This window comes from Danio rerio, chromosome 8, assembly GCF_052040795.2.
Source record: "Danio rerio strain M-AB ecotype USA chromosome 8, GRCz13ab, whole genome shotgun sequence".
NCBI lineage: Eukaryota > Metazoa > Chordata > Actinopteri > Cypriniformes > Danionidae > Danio > Danio rerio.
In genome coordinates, this window is record NC_141028.1 from 54785001 (window position 1) to 54808256 (window position 23256).

General features: G+C 36.0%; 1 protein-coding gene across 11 annotated transcripts in view; it reads left to right on the forward strand.

The window, feature by feature from the left end:
- The window catches only part of plch2a (phospholipase C, eta 2a), a 297015-nt gene that overhangs the window by 76188 nt on the left and 197571 nt on the right, over nt 1-23256 (forward strand). For 6 of the 11 annotated variants that reach the window (XR_015496795.1, XR_015496792.1, XR_015496793.1 and 3 more), the window contains exon 1: nt 4158-4220. The exons of the other annotated variants lie outside the window; for them this stretch is intronic. Coding sequence is in view for 3 of the 6 variants with exons in the window: in XM_087262671.1 (XP_087118797.1) it covers nt 4187-4220 (34 nt within the window). In the remaining 3 variants the exon portion in view is untranslated. Of the gene's footprint in view, nt 1-4157; nt 4221-23256 lie in introns of those variants that run through there. 11 annotated transcript variants of the gene reach the window in all.

The following is a 23256-nucleotide window of genomic DNA, read 5'->3' on the forward strand; positions in this document are numbered from 1 at the left end:
GCTACGTTCCACCTGCTGTCGCACGTGAGTTCAGATTGCAGCAGCAGTAATGTTAGCAGAACAAGATGAGTGGAGCTGAAATAGAATCTCAAAATCCTCTCAAAATCAGACGTCTGGCAACGTCTGACGTCTGTACGGTTGTACAGTCATTGCTTTAGACTCGTCCGCTTTTTGACACGCATACTGGGTCAAACAAGTTTTAAAGTCTTCACAGTGATTTACATACTTTGCACAGCGACAGGGATACCTCCTAATGGTGTTGAAAGAGTCACATACTGTATTTATAAGGTACAATTCACCCTAAAATATCATTCTGTCTTCATATAATGTTCCCGTCGCAAAATCACACATGACGTGAGCTGACCGTGAGCTGTTACTACAGAGGGCGGACTTTGATAGACGCGCGCGTATGGCAAGCCGTTTTAGCATTTAAACCTTTGTTCTGACTATCCATAAATATATTTAGAGATATCTCTAATTATATTTTGACTAGTCATAATTATAATTCGACTAGTCAGAATGACAATTAGAGATATCTGCAATTACAATTGTACTAGTACGAAATCAGATTGGAGATATCTGCAAATATATTATGACTAGTCATATTCCTCCATTGACTTCCATTGAAAAATATTTGCAGATATCTCTAAATGAGTTTTGACTAGTCACAATTGTAATTAGAGATATCTCTAAATGAATTTATTTAAATATGAATTAAATACCTGGAAATGTGGATTTTTTTTTGCACACACAAAAAACGCAAGTGACCAAGCAAAGCCTTAAGCTCTTACTGTTAAATTCAATTGAATAGAAAGCTTATTTTTTGCACCTTTACTTAAATTGTTCCTTAATTTTGTCTCTGTCATTTGAATAATATTTTAAAGAAGTTTTTAAATTGTTTTATTTTCCAGAGATAGGCCTGTTTAATTTATTTTCTTAAAGTAGGTTCAGTTTAACAAGTTGAAACAAAAAGAAATACATAAAAAATAGTTGACTTGGTAAAATTTGCATTTCAGTTTAATTTTCAATTTTTATTCCAAATATCGTGATGCATATCGAATCGTGAACATTATATCGTGATACACATCATATCGTGAGCTGAGTGTATCGTTACACCCCTAATGATCATATTTCTTCGTTCTAGAAAGCACTCTAGCCGCTGCATTTTGAACTAGCTGAAGTTTTCCAAGTAGGCCAGCATGGCCTAATTAAATAACGCCGTGGACATTATATTGAGAAGTCTACTGGTTTATAAAAAGGCCTAGATTAAAAGAAGATGGCCAAACGAGAACTTTTCTGTCATAAACTATAGTAAAACAACCCTGCAAACAGATTAAATACAAGAACGGAGAAAAGGGGCGCTCTTTGTTATTATAAATGCACACAATCGGATACAAGTCTCATTAAAACATGATGTAAGCGGGTCATAAAAAAAAAAATCGGATTCAGTCACAAACTTTGGAAATGACCATCAAGATCTGCGGTGTGAATGCCGCTTTAGACCATGTGCTTGGTGCGCATTTTCCCTTCTTTAAAATAGCCAAGGTGAACGAGCACACCTGTGCACCTGTGCCGTGGTCTTTAGCTCATGCACTTAGATCGTTAAAATAGAGGCTTATGTCTATCCTTTATGTGTTTTTCCCTCACTTCAGTTCTCTTCATGGTGTTATTGAACCTCTGCCTTCCTCTTGTTTAGACAAGGTTTGCTTCCTTTTATCCAGGCCAGCCTGCACAACCCCCTCTGCCCCTTGTCTCTCTGATGTTCTCCTTGAGCTTCATTCTAAAGTCTGGACTGCAAGGAGAAACAGATCCTTTTGTCAAACCTGATCCCGAAGGGTTTTTCAGGAATCACACTCCAGTGGTTCAAGTCTTACCGCTCAGTTAGGTGTTCTGGAGGGGTGAGGTGTGATAAGTCTCAACATCTCAGCAGAGGCTCATTGGAAATGCACACTTCAGACTTGAATACTTTGCTTTGGGGGTGTTTTGTTGCAGTTTTTAAGATGAGAAATCCACTAGGGGGCGCTGTCCACATTTTTTTGTTGCTAAAAACACGCTATACTTAGGGTATGTTTTGTTGTACTTTCGCATACCTGAAATTAGTCCCTGGCAAGGTTGCTAGATTATATCATAGAGTTGATAATGTTAATAAATTATAATATATTGATGTAAAACATATTGAATAATAAATTACAGTTAAAATGATGATAAAACTTTAATTTAAGTATAACAATTCCCACTACTGACTTATAGTGGGATAACAGAAAAAATCAGAAGCTGTCAGCAGTATCATACCAACCCGTAGCGTTCGTTTTAAAGACAAAATGCAGCCATACGTTCCTCTTCTTCTTCTTTGGCCTTAGTCCCGTATGGTAGAGGTCTGCATTCCCGTGGCTGTCCCGCGGGCGCCGCGGGACCCGACCAGATTTCTACGGCGCAGGAGCGGTCGGTAACGGGTTTAATTTGGGACGGGAGCGGGCTGTCTAGCAATATCGCTCCCGACTCCCGAGTGAGCACGCGTATGTATGTGTGTAAATGAAATAGCGCGATGCTGTGTTTAGCTTGTTTGTTGCAGTGTGTGTGTGTATGTATGTGCACGCGCGAATGAGAGATGTATGTGTGTGTGTGTGTGTGTGTGTGCGCGCGCGTGCGAATGAGAGATATAGCTTTGCCTGTGTTTGTGCTTGGTGCTTATGAGTGTGTGTTAGAGGGCGCGCGCGCGAATGAAAGAGAAAGCTTTGTCTGTGTGTGTGTGTGCTTGGTGCTGTGCTTGTGTGTGTTTATACAGACAGCTTGTTATAGGCTGTCTGGACTGTATAACTGGGTGATTTTCGGTTTTGTTCTCCCCCCGCTCTTTAGCGGGATCGGGCGCGGCGGATATAAAACGGGGCGGGTCGGGCAGCAGGACATCAAGTGCTTAATATAAGCGGGAGCGGTCGGGTACCGGCTAAAACCTGGCGGGTGCGGGCGGGAGCGGGATTCAATATTTAGTCCCGCGCTAATCTCTACCGTATGGTTGCGGGGTCGGCTTCTTGGAACAAGTCCTCCATTTAGACTTGTCCATATGAGAACGACTTTTTTACATCTTCCGGCCGACCTGTCATCTGTGCCTGTCACCCTCATACACTCATACACTATGGACAATTTAGCCTACCCAATTCACCTGTACCACATGTCTTTGGACTGTGGGGGAAACCGGAGCACCCGGAGTAAACCCACACGAACTCAGGGAGAACATGCAAACTCCTCACAGAAATGCCAACTGAGCCAAGGTTCGACCCAGTGACCTTCTTGCTGTGAGGCGACAGCACTACCTACTGTGCCACTGCTTCGCCCTCAGCCATACGTTCCTCTGGCTACATAATTTGCGCTCTCCAGAAATGTATACAGGGGTGCGTTTCTTAAGACACCTTCTAATAAGCACTCCATACATCTTGGAAAACATTGTGCATTTCTGAGTGTGGTCCACACAGGTGAGTGGGTTTGACAAACCACCTGTCACAAGGCACTTTGGATAAAAGCGCCTGCTAAATGACTAAATGTAAACCAAGCTAATTTTTTTCTTACAAGGGAATATTCTCATTAATAAAGGAAGACGGTCAATTGCTAATTTTTATGTAGCCAGAGGAATGTATAGCTGCATTTCATCTTTAAAACAAACGCTACAGGGCTGTGTGACCTGTCCTTTTTGCGCTCACCAGATGACCGTTTACTTTTTCGCCGTTTCCAGTTTGTCCAGCGGCTCACCTGCAAAACAACATAGCTCCTGGGATGTGTTTTGCGCTCTGCAGAAATGTATATAGGGGTACGTTAAAAGAATAAGCCTGGGTTGGTTTTCTTTTGAATTTTAAACTGCCAATTACCTGATTTTCCCTTCAGCCTCACATCTCGCTCTCTGGATGTCAACCCTTTCTCTTGATCTCAGCACCCTGGCATTGATTTTTTTCAGTGTATCTCCTTTTGCTTTATTGTTTTATGCCATCCCCCCCTTTTTTCCCTTATCTCTCCTGCTCTTTCTCTCTGTTTCGCATTCTATCTTGTAACATCATAACCCCCCTTTCCTCTTGTTCACACCAATAGTGACGGTGTGGCAACATTACAGCACACAGAAAGGGGAAGGTCTCTCTCTCTCTAATTCCCTCCATCACTCACTCTCACACACACATGTGCACAGAACTCACAGAAGAGCATGGAGAACATCGGAGCTCTGCCTCAGAAACACAGTACGTACCTTTAAAAAACGAATGTCTCGCTTTTATCGCTTATTCTGATTGCTCGCTGGATCAAAGTCTCCCGATGTCTCTGTACTTTTCTTTTTGATCAATGCATTCCACATTTGTGCGTTTCAATTCCTTGCGGATCTGTTGCTTCTGGGTGACATCGATGTGAGAAAAATCACAAGTCTGTTAACGACTATATGAGGCTTATGACCCGCAGTGAAGTTTTAGAGTCTGCCTGCTATAAATGAGCTCTGCGGAGCATCTTCACATTGCATGTCAGTCATATTCGGAGTGATTATTGAGTTCGACAGATGCTCAATTTATTGATTTTTGGAAGATGGGGAGTGATTATTTTTGCATTGAAGATGCATGCATTAGAGGATTAGTAAGAATTAATCAGATAATACATTGTGATGATCAATTTATGAGCACTTTTAAACATGCAGTTGTTGTATTGAGGTTTGTTTTTACCTTGATCGACCCATAAAAATGACTTTTCTTTTCAATTTGTTTTACTTTAACTGCTTCATTTAAAATCTACAAGACAATTCTTAGGCAGTGTGTATGTTTGAGAGACGTTTTTGTCCATCCTTATAACCGAAACAGATAAGGCAGGGAATGCTGGATGTAGTCAGGCTTGGTGTCTGGAATGACGGCTGCTGCAGCGGTTTTAAGAAAATCAAAGATTTACCATGGACCACTTATCTTTGAGCTCAGTGTATAAAGAATAAAAAACGCTTTCGGATCAAAACGCTGTCTGATCTTTGAGACTCAGGGATTACAGGGAATTTTGATTATAGACATGTTTCTCTAGTTCACACAACGGCACAAATCTTTTTATGTGTTTCAGATGTAATTACTATATAATGATGGGGGGGTTGTAATATCCACCAGCAAGTCCCAGTGGCCACAAATTGGGTCTTTATGAGGATCAGGGATAAACAGAAACAATTCTTACAGACTCTGTCCACCAGAGCTAAGCCACATTTTAGTGTTTCAGCGGTTTTCCCTCCTCTTTTTTTTCTGTTTACCTGTGTCAGTTATAATCACATTATATGCTAGAATTGATTCAAATGGAGCACAAGAAATGTGTTACATAAAAGAGTTAGAGTCTGATGACTAAATGGGCAAATGAGCCCATAAATTCTATTCTATTCTATTCTATTCTATTCTATTCTATTCTATTCTATTCTATTTTTATATTCTATTATATTTTATATTATTTTTATATTCTATTTTTATATTCTATTTGTATATTATATTATATTATATTATATTATATTATATTATATTATATTATATTATATTATATTATATTATATTTTATATTATATTATATATTTTTTATATTATAATATATTAAGTCATATTATACTTTTATATTAATTCTATTCTATTTTTATATTATTTTATATTATATTCTATGATATTTTTATATTATTTTATATTTTTTATAATTATATTTTATTATATTATTTTTATATTATAATATATTATATTAAATCATATTATATTTATATTATATTATATTAAATTATAATATATTATTTTATATTATATTATATTATATTATATTATATTATATTATATTATATTATATTATATTATATTATATTTTATTATATTTTATTATATTATATTCAAATATTTATCGAATTATTTTTAACAGAGAATGGCATTTTTTCACAGTATTTGTTATTATAATTTTTTTCCTCTGGGTAAAGTCTTATTTATTTATTTATTTTTATTTTTTTGGCTTTATTTAAAATGTTTTAATTTATTTAAAATAACATTTTAATGTTAATATTATTGGTCCTCTTAAGCAATATTTGTTTTCGATTGTCTACAGAAGAAATCATTTTACATTGACTTGCCTAATTACCCTAACTTGCCTAGTTAACCTGGTTAAGCCTTTAAATGTCACTTTAAGCTAAATACTAGTATCATAAAAATATCTAGTCAAATATTATGTACTGACATCATGGCAAAGATAAATCAGTTATTAGAAATAGGTTATTAAAACTATTAATTCAGAAGGACTAATAAGTCTGACTTCCACTATATATAATTTCTCAGTGATCTGAGGGATTACTTATTTTTGGTTGTTAGATTTAAGTCTACATTAAATAATACAAATAAAATGACTTTTAAACATGAAATGATCCGGCATCAGTGCTAAAAACAGGTGTTTCGTTATATAATGGTTGAAAACAAAACCTTTAAAGCTGTAATGCGTTATGAATATGCTTGGATGAACAGCGTTTCAGCACCTGTGACCAGACATCATTTCAACAGAAATCTTTCCATCATAATCAGCAAAGCTGCCTGCAGTGAAAGCTCCCCATCTGACGCAGTTTACATAGTTGGCTATTGCTTTTATAAAGCAGAAGATGATTAAGAACGTGTGGTATCGGATTGTTTAGTTACTCACACTAGCTATGTTTCCATCCAAAAATCCAAATTCAGTTTAGCAATCTATTAAAACTGGATTATCGCATATAAGATGTGTGAATAAAGAAGCTTTTCCAATCCAACAAGTCAAAGCTAACAAAATCGTCACTACCTGATTTGCTGTCATTAAATATCAATAGTAAAACCGGAATTTGCTGCAGTTTTATCATCACATGATCTCTTATAACAAAATCACACAACTTTTTTATGCGCATACTGGAATTTGCTCGGTAAAAGTGTTTCCATTGCAATTCTTTACGCATTTTTTCTTATTGACTAAAATGTTTATCCTACTTAGTTATTTTTTCTTACATGTTTTTTTTAAAGCGCATTTTTAATATTCATTCGCATGTTGGCGTTTCCATCAATAATTTTTAATGCGCATTTCCAAAACGCGAATAAAAATTGGTGGATGGAAACTCAGTTACTTTTAACGACTTTTGTAAATTACACAGTATTCAACTGTAAAATTAACTGTATTTTACTGTAGGACAGTTCTCCAGTATGTTACTGTATTTTTAAGTTGCATTGTGAAAATTACTGTATTTTACAGTAAAGATATACTGTACGTATGATTCTGTACATTCACATGGAGCAAGGTAAATTGTGCGGTGTGTAATGTAAATATAGTATTTTTGCTGAAATTCTACAGGAAATTGTTAACAGTGTATTTAGTAATCAGTCAGTGCAGCAGATATACTTCAATAAAGTAAAAGAATTGCCAGGGTTTTAAACTAGGGTGAAACCCATAAAATTAATTTCTGCATTTTAAAGTAAACTATCGCAATTCATTCATTTTTAGATATTAACATTTACACGTTGTACCTTTGTTACGCAGACAAAAAAACTAAGAAAAACATCCAATAATCACTATTTATCAAGTGTAGATGTAGCATACTGTAAAATTGTAATATACTGGATCAGAACAAGAAACTAAAACAACCATCGTGATGTCAGCAAAAACATAAGCTGCGTCCCAAATGGCAAACTATACACTATGCACTCATGCACTATGTACTTATGCACTTACACACTCAACAGGATAGTATATGTATGTAGTGTCGTCCCAAATGGCACACTAATGTTTTTTTACTAAATGGAAATTCAAACCGTTTCTCTAAAGACGTTTGACGGTCGCCAAATCAGTAAAATGAAGACCGAATGATCAAATAATACCTGCCATGAGTATTGTCGCATTCACCATCGGGAGGCGCTATAATCACTCTCGTAGGAGAATTTTGCTTTCACCATCCAAAATAAATAAATGTATTCAACATGTGCGTCCGATAGCTCCGCCGCTTCCGCTGCGTAAGCAAACCTGCGGTCGTTGAGTGCGTGAAGTGTCCATCATTCCACACTTCATTTAGCGACTGAATGAGTGCATCATCCGGGTAATTAAAGTGCACTAATTATTTTTAGAGTTTTCAGTGTGAACACACTACTTACTATTTATACCACAAAATGGCGTAGAATAGTGCATAAGTATGCGATTTGGGACGCAGCTATAGTGAAGTGTATTCTTGGAAATTCAATTTTCAGTTATTTGCTGTATTTATTAAGAAAATTTACTGTTAAACAAGTTACAGTTATTTACTGTAGCATTTTTACGTTTTTTTACCATTAAAACGAAGGCCATTTTTACGTCCAAAACCAAATTGACTGTAAATCTTTCTCTTAAAAGTATAGTTCACCCAAAAATGAACATTCTGTTACTCGTCTCCCACTTGTTTCTTTGTGCTTTTGAACACAAAGAAAAATTGACTGAAGAAAGAAGGGAAGAAATGAATGTCAAGGGCTTTTTCTTCCTTCAGAATATTATATTTTGGGTTCAAATGAAGAAATAAATTCATAAAAGTTTAGAATCACTTTAGTGTCAGCAGAAATGTTCGTTTATGTTGAACTATGCTTTTAATAACAGTCTTTGGCGCTTCGACACTTAAAAATGCAGGGATCCATCCAATTCCTTTATGTTGTCTCAACACAAATCGATTAAGTTAATTGTTTTAACAAATGTAAGCTGATTGAACATAAAGCAATTAAGTTATCCCACAAGAATCCCCAAGACTTGCACTGTAAAATCATGTAAATAAAGTTAACGTTACACTTTTAACAAATATATGTGGATTGAACATAAAAAATTAGGTTGTCCTAATGAAATCTCAAGAATTGTGTTGTTTCAGCTCATTTTAATTAAGTAGTTTAAACAAGTAAAAAATAAATAAATAAATAAATTATATATATATATATATATATATATATTTTTTTTTTTTTGAGTGTGTGTTGATTCAGCTCATTATAAATAAGTAGTTGGAACAAGCAGCAAGGGTATTTATTTGAGTGAGGAAAGAGATTTTGAGGTGGAATCAGTGACATAAAATCCCACCGCAGATATTTCACATTCGGTTAAAGCGGTGCAATTTAGTTTGAGCAGCTGCTCTTGCACTAGAGAGCACATTAATATTTCTGACGACTTTTCAAGTGTAGCCAACATAATCCTACATGCATGCATTTGTCTTAATACAAATACTGTAGCTCGGGTGTTGACAGTAAGCTTTTGATGCCGCGGTGTTTCATTGTCCCTGCACTGGCAAACATTTGCATTATTAATAATTCACAGCTGCAGACGCTTTTCTGCAGTCCACTGTTACCATAATTGCTACAAGTCTAGAACGGAAAGGCAATAGTGCATATAGTATAATTGCATTCATGTTTATGACGAGGTAAACTATGCATTTTGAAATACCGCGTAATGTTTAAGATTGCTTTCAGGCTTTACTATAGTCACCATTTTAACACCAGGCATGCATTAAAAGGAAATTTTTTGCTTCCCATTTCAAAAACTAATGCAAAGCAACGTACTGTGATGTATAGAGGAATGAAAATATGGAATGAATTGCCGTCAGACATTACATGCTTTGTAACAAGTAAAAGGAGGTTTAAAAAATCATTTAAAAAATATTTTATGGAACAATATTAAGTGGATTGTTGATTTGGATGTTATGTATGAATTTTGTATTTTAATGTTTTTATTAGTCTTTGTTGTTGTTTATTAATGTAATTTTGTGTTATGTTCGATGGACCCCAGGAAGAATAGCCACTACCTTGGTAGTGGCTAATGGGGGATCCTGATAAATAAATACTATGAGCTTCTTGAAAGACGTGTACTGTGATTCTGTTGTTTCAGCACCTGGTGTGTGTGGACAGCTCCCACAGGCAGACTGCTCTCAACATTATTCTTCTTATAAGCACTTTTTTTTAGGTCTTCGCATGATCTTTGGAAATCATTGCCTGAACAAATGTCATGATGAATAAAAGGGTTACGTTATATAACTGGTTAATGCTGTGGTTAGTGTAGTCACAATTACCAGTAAACTAACTATGGTAAACTATTTAATACTAGTATTGCATTTTCGGTGGAACGCTGGGTCAGTGGTTAGCACACACAGAAAGGAGATCACTGGTCGAGTCCCAGCTGGGCCAGTTAGCATTTCTGTGTGGAGTTTGCATGTTCTTCCTGTGTTCGTGTGGGTTTCTTCCGGGTGATCCGGTTTTTCCCTACAGTCCATGCGCTATAGTTGATTTGCATAAGCTAAACTGGCCTTAGTGCATGAGTGTGTGTGTGTGAATGTGAGAGTGTATGGGTGTTTCCTAGTACTGGGTTGCGGCTGAAAGGGCATGTGTAAAACATATGCTGGATTAGTTGGCGGTTCATTCCGCTGTGGCGACCCCTGATAAATAAGTAAATAAGCTGCAGATATTATTGCCGTTTCAAATTGTCATTATCATTAAAAAATGATTCATTATTATTCATGATTACAATAACTGGAGGGAAATCCTGCAAGTAATTACATTAGCTAATCGCCATTAGCTTTTAGCTAATCGTATAATGCTACAATGCAAATGTATGTTTATATAGTGTTAATGGACAGAGTTTTACAATGAATTTTTATTACTTAATGTATTTTCTAACATGAACTAATTATAAACAATACTTGTATTTATTAATCATAGTTCAGCATTTACTAATGCATTATTAACATACAAAGTGCAAAACAACTTTCACACCTGTTGCAGTGCCCTCTGGTGGTTTCCAAGAGGAGCGGTTTTTGTTTTGGTTTTTGTGTTTTGTATCCTAGTCATGTGATCACTATTTGTTTCCAGCTGTCCCTCATTGACTAATTAGTTCTGTCTTTATAAGCCCTGTAATGCTGTGTTTAGTTTCCCTTTGGATTTTCAATGTTCTGTTTAGTTCCGTCTTGCTTTATTCGTGATCCGGTTCACCGTGTTTGGTTTGTTTGTTTACTTTGTTTAGTATCGTTACTATGATTTTTGATTCCTGTTTAGTTTTTGTTTGATTCACTCTTATGCTTAGTTTTTTTTTTTTTGCACTTCACGTTTTCGTCGATTTTGGTATCTTGCCTGTCCCTTTGTCATTTTTTGGATCTTTTTTTGTTTGACAGTAAATGTTTTGCTGCACTTGGGGTTCGTTCTTCGTACGTGGATTACTCAGTTAGCTGGATTTGGATATTGACGATTTGACACGATCCAGGATCGTTTCGTTCTTCAAAGCTGATCCGAGAGTTGTTGTCATAGCAACAGTTCTGGTAGATCAAACTTGCTCGGCAGCAGGCTCATTTCATATAAACAGGATTAGATCGGCTCAGTTCATGCAAAGAAAATACTGAAAGTATGTACCAAATGCTGATATACTATATATATAAAGTTATAGTTATTAGCAAAATAAATAAAGTTATACATATTAATAAAACGTATGCAATCTGCACCCCTGAAATGAAAGTACAAAGACTGCCACCTGGTGGTGCAAAGAGAAAACTTATTGGTATGAACTTTTTAGATCACTTTAGAACAATTTGTGTATAATAGAAATGCACAATATGTGACTTTTTTTTAAAAGCAAAAATACATTTATGCAGTCATAAACATGTTTTGACAGATAATATGACGGTGATTTGATGCTTCACTAAAATTGCATCCAGTTATTCTTTATACCGATTTAAAAAATGGCTACTATAATAAAGACAATCTTTTCTAAATGTAGAACTAAATAAACTGATATGCATTGAAATACATGATGAATACTCTTGATACATGAAAACGTAAAGCCTGGAGCTCATAACAAATGTGGAAGGTAATTGCATGTCATATTTAACAAACCGCTTACTTCTAATTTCATGTAATTTTGCTCACATGGATAACTAAATGTTAATCAGATGATGTCATTACGCTGCTGTGCCGTCAGCCAATCGTTGCCTTGCTGATCAGGATTTCGAGGATTGATAGATCTGTCCTTCACAACACATGCAGCGATCCAAGATCAGTTTATCCAGACATTCTAATCTGATTCACAAACTTCTTTGAAGAACCAAATTAGCGAGAGATCAGTTATCAAGATTAAAAGATCCGGGATCTGCCAAATAATCTTAGATCATTTAAGCGAGGTACGAAGAACGGACCCTTGGATCTTTCTATTGTTTTTGTGAGACCCAGTCGTGACAACAACATTACAAAGTGTGAAACACTTTTACGTAGCTCGAGACAAATTTACTTTTTGGAAACCATTTTCACCTATCATAAGACACAATTAAATAGGAAAAACGGTTTTACCAAGGGCGAAACTAATTTACATTTTAGAAAACAGATTAACAAGATGCAAAACACTTTTACCAGTCCCCAAACAAATTTACAATGACAGATTCTTTACGGAAAGGGAATGGTACCACACCCTGATACTTACCTCTGGCCCACATCCAGCATGGAATGATGGCACTTTTGCGGTCCGCTCCCGTTTGCCAGATCTGGGCCACAATTAAGCCATAGCAATACCACATCTCAGCCAGAATTCAGTCAAATGAACCAGAACTGGCCCTATTCTGGGCCACAGTTTGCTTTTATTTTAGCACAGATCTGGCCCACACCAGATACCTAAATTTGGCCCACATACCGCATGGAATGATGGCACTTGGGTGGTCTGCTCTTGTTTGCCAGATCTGAGGCACAATTAATTCACCATATATCAGCCACATATTTAACCACATAAACCAGAGCCGACCTTATTCTGGGCCACAGCTTGCTTTAATCATGGCCAAGATCTGGTCCACACCAGATACTTTCATCTGGCCCACATGCAACATGGAATGAGGCACTTGGGCGGTCCGCTCCTGTTTGCCAGATCTGGGCCACAATTAAGCCAAAGCAACATCACATATCAGCCAGAATTCAACCACATAAACCAGAACTGACCCTATCCTGGGCCACAGTTTGCTTGTATTATGGCCAAGATCTGGTCCACACCAGATACTTACATCTGGCCCACATACAACATTTAATGATGGATCTAGGGCGGTCTACTCATGTTTGCCAGATCTAGGCCACATTTGCCATATCTTCTCTGGGCCACTTTAGGCTCACAGCCACATTAGCCAGAGCCTACTGTGCCTAATATTTGCCAATAGTGGCCCACATGTGTTTTAAGATAACTGGGCCACATTTGCCTTATTTTCCCTGGGCCACTATAGGCTCACAGCCGCATTACCCAGAGATTACTGTGCCGAATATTTGACACACATATGTCCTAACAGGGCCACATTTGCACCTTCACATGTCAGACACTTTGGGTTTAGACACAGATTACTCTTAAATGACTATCCCAAATTTTTGCCAACTGTGCCCCACATTTGTCTTCCGTCATTTGGGCAAAATTGACCATTTTCCAAAAGGGCCACATTAGGTTCACAGATTACATTTTGCCATAAGTGCCAAATCTTTGCCTTAAATGGCCCATATATGAATTGGAATCTTTGGCTGCCTTTTGCCATTGTACAGGTGGGCCACTTCAGGCTCACATTAATTTTGTCTGGGCCAAAAGAAAACCACCAGTGCCACGTAACTGCCTAAAGTAGCATACATTTGTATGCTATCTGGGAGTGATAACGTCCACACTGTGTCAAGCTGTAACATCGGTAGATGTTGATTTGGTTTGATTTTGCCATTGTACATTGATGTCAGCCTGACATTGGGTTCTGACATCAACTCGATTTCAATTTTCAAACAGAATGCAACATCCCCACGATGTTGGGGTCAATCTGACGTCATGTTGACGTTCGGTGCCTGCTGGGTAAGTATTACCGTGATCCATCTACTGTCTACACACACACATCATCATCTTCAGCTGAACCTCGCAAAAACGGAAATGCTTATAGTTTCTGCCAACCCGACTCTACACCATAACTTTTCAATCCAGATGGATGGGGCAACCATTACTGCATCCAAAATGGTGAAAAGCCTTGGAGTAACGATTGATGACCAACTAAACTTCTCTGACCACATTTCTAGAACTGCTTGATCGTGCAGATTCGCACTCTATAACATCAGAAAGATCCGACCCTTCTTATCTGAACATGCAGCTCAACTCCTTGTTCAAGCTCTTGTTCTCTCCAAACTGGATTACTGCAACTCTCTACTAGCTGGGCTTCCAGCTAACTCTATCAAGCCTCTTCAGCTGCTCCAGAACGCAGCAGCACAAGTGGTCTTCAATGAATCTAAACGAGCACATGTCACTCCGCTGCTAGTCTGTTTGCACTGGCTGCCAGTTGCTGCTCGCATCAAATTCAAAGCTCTGATGTTTGCCGCCAAAGTGACTTCTGGCCTTGCTCCTTCTTATCTGCTCTCACTTCTGCAGATCTATGTGCCCTCCAGAAACTTGCGTTCTGTGAATGAACGTCGCCTCGTGGTTCCATCCCAAAGAGGGAAGAAATCACTTTCGCGAACGCTCACATTCAATCTGCCCAGTTGGTGGAATGAACTCCCTAACTGCATCAGAATAGCAGAGTCACTCGCTTTTTTCAAGAAACGACTGAAAACTCAACTATTTAGTCTCCACTTCACTTCCTAATCTGCAATTGCCTCTCTGGATATCTCACTAACTGTACCCAAAAAAAAAAAAAAAAATACTAATACTTTCCTACTTAGACTTTACAGACCTGAAACTTGCCTATAGCACTTATTCATTGTTGCTCTTATAGTTGTGTAAGTTGCTTCCTTTTTCTTATTTGTAAGTCGCTTTGGATAAAAGCGTCTGCTAAATGACTAAATGTAAATGTTAAATGTAAACAAAGGAAAGCTAGAATGATTTACATCTAATCTTTCAATAAAACTCTAATTTCTCCCAACTTCTATAATAAAAATCAATTGGTATGTTCCTCGAATATTTGAGACCTGATGAATATTCGCTTGTAATGTTCAAACGAGCTTGTTCAACGTTTAGCATGCAGCCGTGTTTAATTAAAGTCTTGCACGAGCACACATGCAGCGCATTAATATTTGAAAATAAATATTATCGTTGAACACCCTCGAGTTTGCAACGTTTTCTCCGTTCATACATTAATCAACACTTATTTAATTACAGGCTTAAAGTTGCTGGTGTAGAGTGTACGCGTATCCGCCGGTGCAGTGGTTATTAAAAACAAGTTGCAAGTATCAACACGCCCAGCAAACAAGAAAAAGTAGGAGCAATTAAAAAGAGAAAGCTATGCACAAGATTCCACAAGAGTGGGCTGTCTGTCATCGTTTCAATTTGGAGCTCTTTAAACTGTATTGCTTTCTCTTAAGCATTCAGAAGTAAATTAAGCGTGCCGTCAGACTTTCAGAGGGGAGGCTTTTAGAGAAGCTCTTTCTTAGGCTCACAGCCATGAAGCAGCAGCAGGCATTAGGATTTTACCTGAAGCTAACTAAAATGACGTTGTGGCATCGTCTGACTGTAACCTCAACTTAAACGTGTGCGTTTGTGTTTGTGAAAGAAAGCCAGATGGGAATAATTATTTATCTCTCGCTCTCCGAACTGTCATAAACAGGATCCGACGTGACTAGTCTCTCTTAACGCAGGTGCCGGGCTGATTAAAAGGATGATGTTGTTGTACCTCAAGGCCATTTTCTGCGCTGCAGTGATAAGATGCTTCATTTTTCAGACTGAAATTGATTGAAGCGTTTTGTTTTTTGTTTTTTGTTTTTTGTTTTTTCCTTAAAACAACAAATGAAATGATGAAACTCATGAAAACTCTGCCAGGAAATAAACATCTCTCTCTTTATGTTTCTGTGTTACTAAGTCATCCTTTTATATCTTATGGTGCTTTTACAGCTTGGCTTACGTCTGTTTCCAACCCAAGCTCATTCTGAAAACGTAGTCCCGCGGACGTATCTGGAGACAGCGGAATACGTCCCGGGAGGTACGTACGGCTGCATTAATTTTTTTCAAGCGAACGCTTTGGGGCGGTGTGACGCGGTTCCCTTTCGCGCTTGCCGGCCGACCACTTACCTCCTTGTGGAGGGCTTCCCGCTGCAACCCGTTTGCTCACCGTGTACGTCGGCAGACTTGAGATGCAGAGAGGAGTTGACCACGACGATCGGTTTCGAGTTCGGGGAAGAGCGGTTCCAGAAATCAGGTAAGACAAAAACAGAATCCCAAAAATTAAGTGAACGAGTTTCGTAACAGGGTGAGAACGCGGTGAAATCCGAAAACTTTTCTTTTTTTGGACGGCTTTTGTAAATTGTTGGTCGGGTTTAGGGAAGTGAGCGGGCGGGCGGGCGGGTCAATCGGTAAAATTGGTTGGGTTTAGGGAAGGAGGAGGGCGGGTCAGCCGATTGCCCGGTCGCACAGTCAATCATCCGGTCAGTCGGACAGCGGCCTCTGGTGGGTTCACGCGAGAACAGCGCGGGCGCAAACTGCACTCGCGAGAGGCATTTGAGATGCGAAAAAGCGCACACAGCGGCCTCTCGCGGATTCGCAAAAACAAAAACTGCAGCCGTACATACCTTCCGGGAACTCTCCAGAAACATCCGCGGGACTACGTTTTCAGAATGAGCCTGGGTTGCCTGTTTCACACTGCAATCGAAAGCAGTACGTGAGAAGAGCATGTGTCGAGCAGAAGCAGCACGCAGGCGTTTGCCTTTCACACCAGCTGCGTCTGCAGCGCGCAGCTCTTCGGCAGCTGCTGTAGAGATCAACCTATCGCTGTCTATTCTATCTAGTTACCCATGTCTCTCTATACAAATACACGTTTTAATCTTTTCATCTGCACCAAGGCCCGTGGCAACTTCCTCCTATGCTGTTTCCTTAACCTGCAAATGTTTATTTTACTAATTTTATCGATCAAATAGTACTGTATGCTTCTCAATCTCTATGAGGAGTGTCTACAGTCAGAAGACAATCGCCTGTGATATCATGTCATTTGGTTTTTGATTGTCAGGTTGCTGTAGGCCTAGTTATAATAACATTTATGCAATCTAGTTATAATGATATTTATACATGATCAAACTAGTGTTACTTTCTCCGCTTCAGTGATGTCCAGCAGCAGAATAACAGCTCGTTAATTCATGCTCGTGCAGAGGATGAGACGGACAAAAGTAATCAATGCATGCCCTTCTTTTACTTATTTTCGTGTTGTCAGGTTAACAGTGGAAACAGCTCCCAGTAGGAATAACATGAGTGAACATGAAACAAAGCCGAATAAAACTTTCTTCCTCTGCTTGAGCTGCACAGCACACAGCGAGCTCACATAATCCAGCATGCGTGTCGAACTACAATACCCACAATACACTTCGCTATGGACTACAACTCCCCTAAATATTCTATTTCCCCCCTCCTGAAACACTAGTGTGCAACTTAAGCAAAAGTGATACTAAAATTGTTTAACATTTGGTTTTGTAGTTCGGCCTAATTAAATGTTGCCGTTTTTTAATCGTTTAAGTTCATTTGATTGACTATATATAAATCAGTTGACATTATTAACGCATTTATTGGGTAAAATTGCTACTTTTTACCGTCATTCATTGTGTTTTGGTCATTATCAGTGCACTGTCACTTTAATTGAGTGTGAGCAGCGCTGCAAAAATAAACTCAGCGACGCAACTATCGCTGAACTGCTGCTTGAGCAACGCTCACGCCTCACGCTGACGCGCTGCTGCTGCGTGCGGTATGAAAGCTCTAAACTGTTAACATGGACGCCGAAAAAATATGCGCTGCTCGCGCTCTGGTTACGCGCTGCTGACGCTTGCGGTGCGAAACAGCCGTTATTCTGAAAATGTAGCCCTAAATATATTTCGGGAATTGCGAATTATGTAGCCAGAGGAGCGTATGGCTGCATTTCGTCTTTAAAATTAACTACTTTCTACTTTTTGTTAGTGTATTTCTTGTTTGTTTTTTGTTTGTTTGCTTATTTATTTAAATGTTTACTTTTTGTTTGTTTGCTTGCTTGTTTCTTTTTATTTATTTATTTGTTAGTTTGTTTTTTGTTTGTTTGCTTATTTAATTATTTTTTACTTTTTTGCTTGTTTATTTATGTAAATGTTTACTTTTTGTTTGTTTGCGTGCTTGTTTCTTTTTATTTATTTATTTGTTAGTTTGTTTGTTTTTTGTTTGTTTGCTAATTTATTTATTTTTTACTTTTTTGCTTGTTTATTTAAGTAAATGTTTACTTTTTGTTTGTTTGCTTGCTTGTTTCTTTTTATTTATTTATTTATTTGTTAGTTAGTTTGTTTTTTGTTTGTTTGCTTATTTATTTATTTTTTACTTTTTTGCTTGTTTATGTATGTAAATGTTTACTTTTTTGTTTGTTTGCTTGCTTGTTTCTTTTTAGTTATTTTTTTGTTAGTTTGTTTGTTTTTATTTTGTTTGCTTTTTTATTTATTTTTTACTTTTTGCTTGTTTATTTATGTAAATGTTTACTTTTTGTTTGTTTGCTTGCTTGTTTCTTTTTGTTGTATTAGTTTCTTTGTTTTTTACTGTTTGTTTGTTTGTTTGTTTTTGCTTATTTATTTATTTAAATTTGTATTTACTCTTTGATTGATTGCAGTGATGAGAATGTAGGAGAGTTAATATTCCTAAAACTAATATTGCAAGATAAAAACTAAATGCAGTTGCTTCACTTTTATTTTTTATTTTTTGTGTTAACGAAACATTTTAATATTTTTGTGAAACTCAACTAATATAAACTTTTATAACCAATTAAAAAATTAAATAAAAGGATAAAATATGTTGAACATGAGTTACATTTATGCTTAATCATTTATAAAACGTACAAAAGTAAAACGTTTTTAATGGCATTGTACTGTAATCTATTTGGTAGATGGATCTCCGGTCTTGCCATCGCATCAATATCCATAATGCGATAACACAATAATGATATGCATCCGGTGTCTTATTATTGCTTTAGCTTTCATTTCATCTTCTTTGAATGGGTTTTCGTCTCTTTGTTAATACTTCATCTTCAGCATCTTCAGGGCATTCTTGTAATTATCAATATATATATATTTTACAACTCAGGCTCAGCCACATCGTAAACCTTTCCAGTCAATATCTAGTTTCTATTTTGAATGAGTTCTAGAGTATAAAAGCCTCTATGGGTTTTGTCTTTCATCTGTTTCAGCAGCTGTAATAAGTCTTTAAATAACAGTGCTGACTATAATGCTATTCATCTTCCTTCCAGCATTCCCACTTGCATTGCACTGTTGTGCTAATTTTTTCCCATTCATTACTCATTTGGTTAGCCCTCACACTTTCTCACTGCCTCCGATTTTATTGCTTTCCCAGTAACACTTTTCAATTATGGTCCAGTTGTTAATGTATTTACCAACATTATTGTACTGTACAGCATTTACTGTATCAAGTAAGTTATAAGTTAATTACTAATTACATTGTTGAAAATTTATTTAGATTAAATTTTAAACTACCGTGCCTAACAAGTAACTCAATTACTCAATATGAAACTTAATTGCTTTACTTCATTCGATTTAAAATCGCTATGCATAGACAATAGAAGTGAAACTATATTAATTCTCTATATTTAAGCATAACAGGACCTTTTAGCTGATAATAATAATGAAGATAAAATAGAATATTATGCTACTGAATGTCTCAAAAACAATGAATTCTTTATAATATTTGAATTTTATTTATAATACCTCTTTATATAGTTACATATATATATATATATATATATATATATATATATATATATATATATATATATATATATATGCGTGTGTGTGTGTGTGTGTGTGTGTGTGTGTGTGTATCTATATATATATATATATATATATATATATATATATATATATATATGTGTGTGTGTGTGTGTGTGTGTGTATGTATATATATATATATATATATATACACAAGTTTGATGACATAATCGTGTATATAAAAAAGAAAATCAAACAAAGAGAGTCTAAAAATCCTTTTGTAAGAGGAACTACTTTCTTCCACCATTCATTCATATCTGCAGCTGACATCAGAACAGCAGAAACCGTTGCTACTTCACACTTGTCACCTTAGAGCTAGTGTGTGAATGATTCTATAGCGTAATATCTAAAGTGATGACAAAACAGGTGATTGTGCTCACATTTTAAGATTATAAGGCCGAACAGCATGCAATGCCATCAGTCTACAGAAATTTCCCAATATTTCTTAGTTGCAATCAGGATATTACGATAATTAACCCCGAAAAAGCCAGAGCAAAGCAAACACTAGCAGATTACTGTTGTGTTTGTAATAACGAAAAATGCTAAGTAGTAAAGAGTAGATAAAGTAACTCAGGATTATACAAAGAGTGGCAAACACAAAATGCATACATTCGTAATATGTTAGTCCCATCTCACACTCAGTACGCTACAATTACTATGGTATAAATACAGCACTACAACATACAAAAGAGAGAGATCGACTTACACAGTCACTTACCAGTTTTATAATGATTTGATCAGCTGTAGTTTAAAATTACGCTGGGTTTTTCTACACTAAGGGCTTATATGTGGTCTCTGTTGCCATCTTGTGGATAGACAACGTCAACCGTCTTTGGTCTGCTCAGTGACAGGCTAATGGCTGCCGATGCGGTGCCTCAGAAATTATAAATATTTTAAACTAGGCACTATCCTTATAAATAAACTGCATAGTTGCAATCTAAACAACTACATTCTCGCCTACAAAAGCCAATATATATATATATATATATATATATATATATATATATATATATATATATATATATATATTTCACATTTCACATTTTAGGTGCTTTATTGGCATGACAAATAGCTGTACATTCGTATTGCCAAAGCAGTGCAGCGTCGCTGCGTACAGACAAGACAGTGCAAAAAGGGCAGTGCAAAAAGGGCATATATATATACAGTGCAAAAAGGGCATATATATATATATAAGACAGTGCAAAAAGGGCATATATATATACTTAAAATTTAACATTTTTTATTTATTTAATTAAAAAAATTGTTCATTCGCTCTCTTGTTTATTTATATTTAAATTACATTAAGTTAATTTGTTTTAATTAATTAAATTATTTAGTTAGTTTGTTTGCTCGCTTGTTTATAAATTAATCAATTTATTTATTTATTTATTGGGTGACACATCGCACAGTGGGTAGTGCTGTTTCCTCACAGCAAGAAGGTTGGACTGGGTCAGCTGACATTTCTGTATAGTGTTTGCATGTTCATAGGGTATGTGTGTGATGGTTGCCCTGTGATGGGTTGCGGCTGGAAGGGTGTCCGCTGCGTAAAAAATATGCTGGATAAGTTGGCGGTTTATTCCGCAGTGGCAACCCCAGATTAATAAAGGGACTAAGCCGAAAAGAAATGTATTTATTTATTTATTTATTTATTTATTTATTTATTTATTTATTTATTTATTTATTTATTTATTTATTTATTTATTTATTTATTTATTTATTTATTTATTTTATGTTTGTTTGTTTATTTATTTGTTTGTTTGTTTGTTTAAAATGTTTACTTGCCTGTTTATTTATTTATTTATTTATTTATTTATTTATTTATTTATTTATTAGTTTTGTTTTTTTGTTTGTTTGTTTAAGATGTTTACTTGTCTGTTTGTTTGTTTGTTTGCTTGTTTGTTTGTTTGTTTAAAATGTTTACTTGCCTGTTTATTTATTTATTTGTTTATTTCTTTGTTTGTTTGTTTGTTTAAGATGTTTACTTGTCTGTTTGTTTGTTTGCTTGCTTGTTTGTCTATTTATTTATTTATTGCAGTGATGAGAACATGGGAGAGTTAATATTTCTAAAAAACAATATTACAAGATAAAAACAAAATGCAATTGATTCATTTTTTGTGTGTTAACAAAAACCTTTAACATTTTAAACTAATAAAATACTTTATTAACTCAATAAAAAATAAATGGAAAATATGTTGAACATAAAACTTGTTTATACATAATCATTTATAAAATAAAAAAAATAGATTTGTAAAGACATTGTACTGTAATGGACTAAATAATTATTTATATAAAAATGTATGTAAATACTTTTATTTAAATTTTTATTTTGGGCAATTTAGTGATGCATTCTCAGTATATTATTACATGGACTTCTTAAAATAAAATGTAACTTAAGATTCCAATGTAATAAATATTCTCAAATTTTTAACGAGGTCCAACCGCATGACACGTAATCTATAGTTGGGCTCCTTAGATTTCAATTTACCAGGTCAAAATTTGACAGAGATATATTCTCAGAAATGTAAATATGGTCAGCTTGAACTGTATTGATGCTCATAGATTTTCACACTCAGCATATTGTTCACCTTTGTCTGTATTCATCAGTCCATCCGCCACTAAAATCAATGCTTTAACTCCGGTTAACAGCGACCTAAAACACTGGACTGTGATTGGTCTCGTATCATCAGAGCGTTCAAAAACAATACCCAAACTTATATATTATGTTCATTTATTAATTTATTTAGCGAGCAGCAGTGTAATAAGCAGGTTAATGTCAACTTACATTACATGAATATTTAACGATGCCTCTTTGCCCCCTGCTTTTGTTTATAACATAAAGCTACAAACCTTCACCAGCGGTTTTCACAGTGTGCTCGTACAGACAGCGCTCTTTTCAATTAAAGCAAGCTCGCGGGTGTCAAATATTTATTGTCCATGAAGTATTTATGAAGGTAAGGCTAATAAGGGTTTAGAGAGCATCTTCATTGCTTTTGGCCTTTTCTGTCAGAGCTAGTTTGCTTATCTTTGTGTTGATATTAACAAACACTCGCTGGACGGAAAGGTCGAGGCCTGTAATGCTACAGAAAGGTCAGCGGGCTCTTTTGAAGGTTAAAGCTTTGAGTTTGGCATCAGCAAGGATGTTACAGAGAAGCGCGTGTTGCAAAATTTGTGGCGAAAAAATAGTGAGGATGAGAAACGCTGACTTGAAATTGATCAAAGTTGAGTCTGAAAGTTACTTTGAGAATCTTCATTCAAAAGAATGACTTTGCAGTTGGTTCAAACGTATTTAAAATGAGCTGAAATAGCACAATTCTTGAGTTTTTTTTTGCGATAACTTAATTGTTTTATGTTCAATCCACTTAAATTTGTAAACAAAATGGTTGGTTAACTTAATTCCTTCATGTTGTCCCAACACAAATTGATTGTGCCAGCATTTTTTAGTGTTTTTTGCTATTGATGACCTTAAAAAGTCTGTCAGAATTCTGTCATAATTATTTCACATTCACTGTAAAGAATTATCTTGTGTTTTAGTATTTTCAACATGATTTTTAAA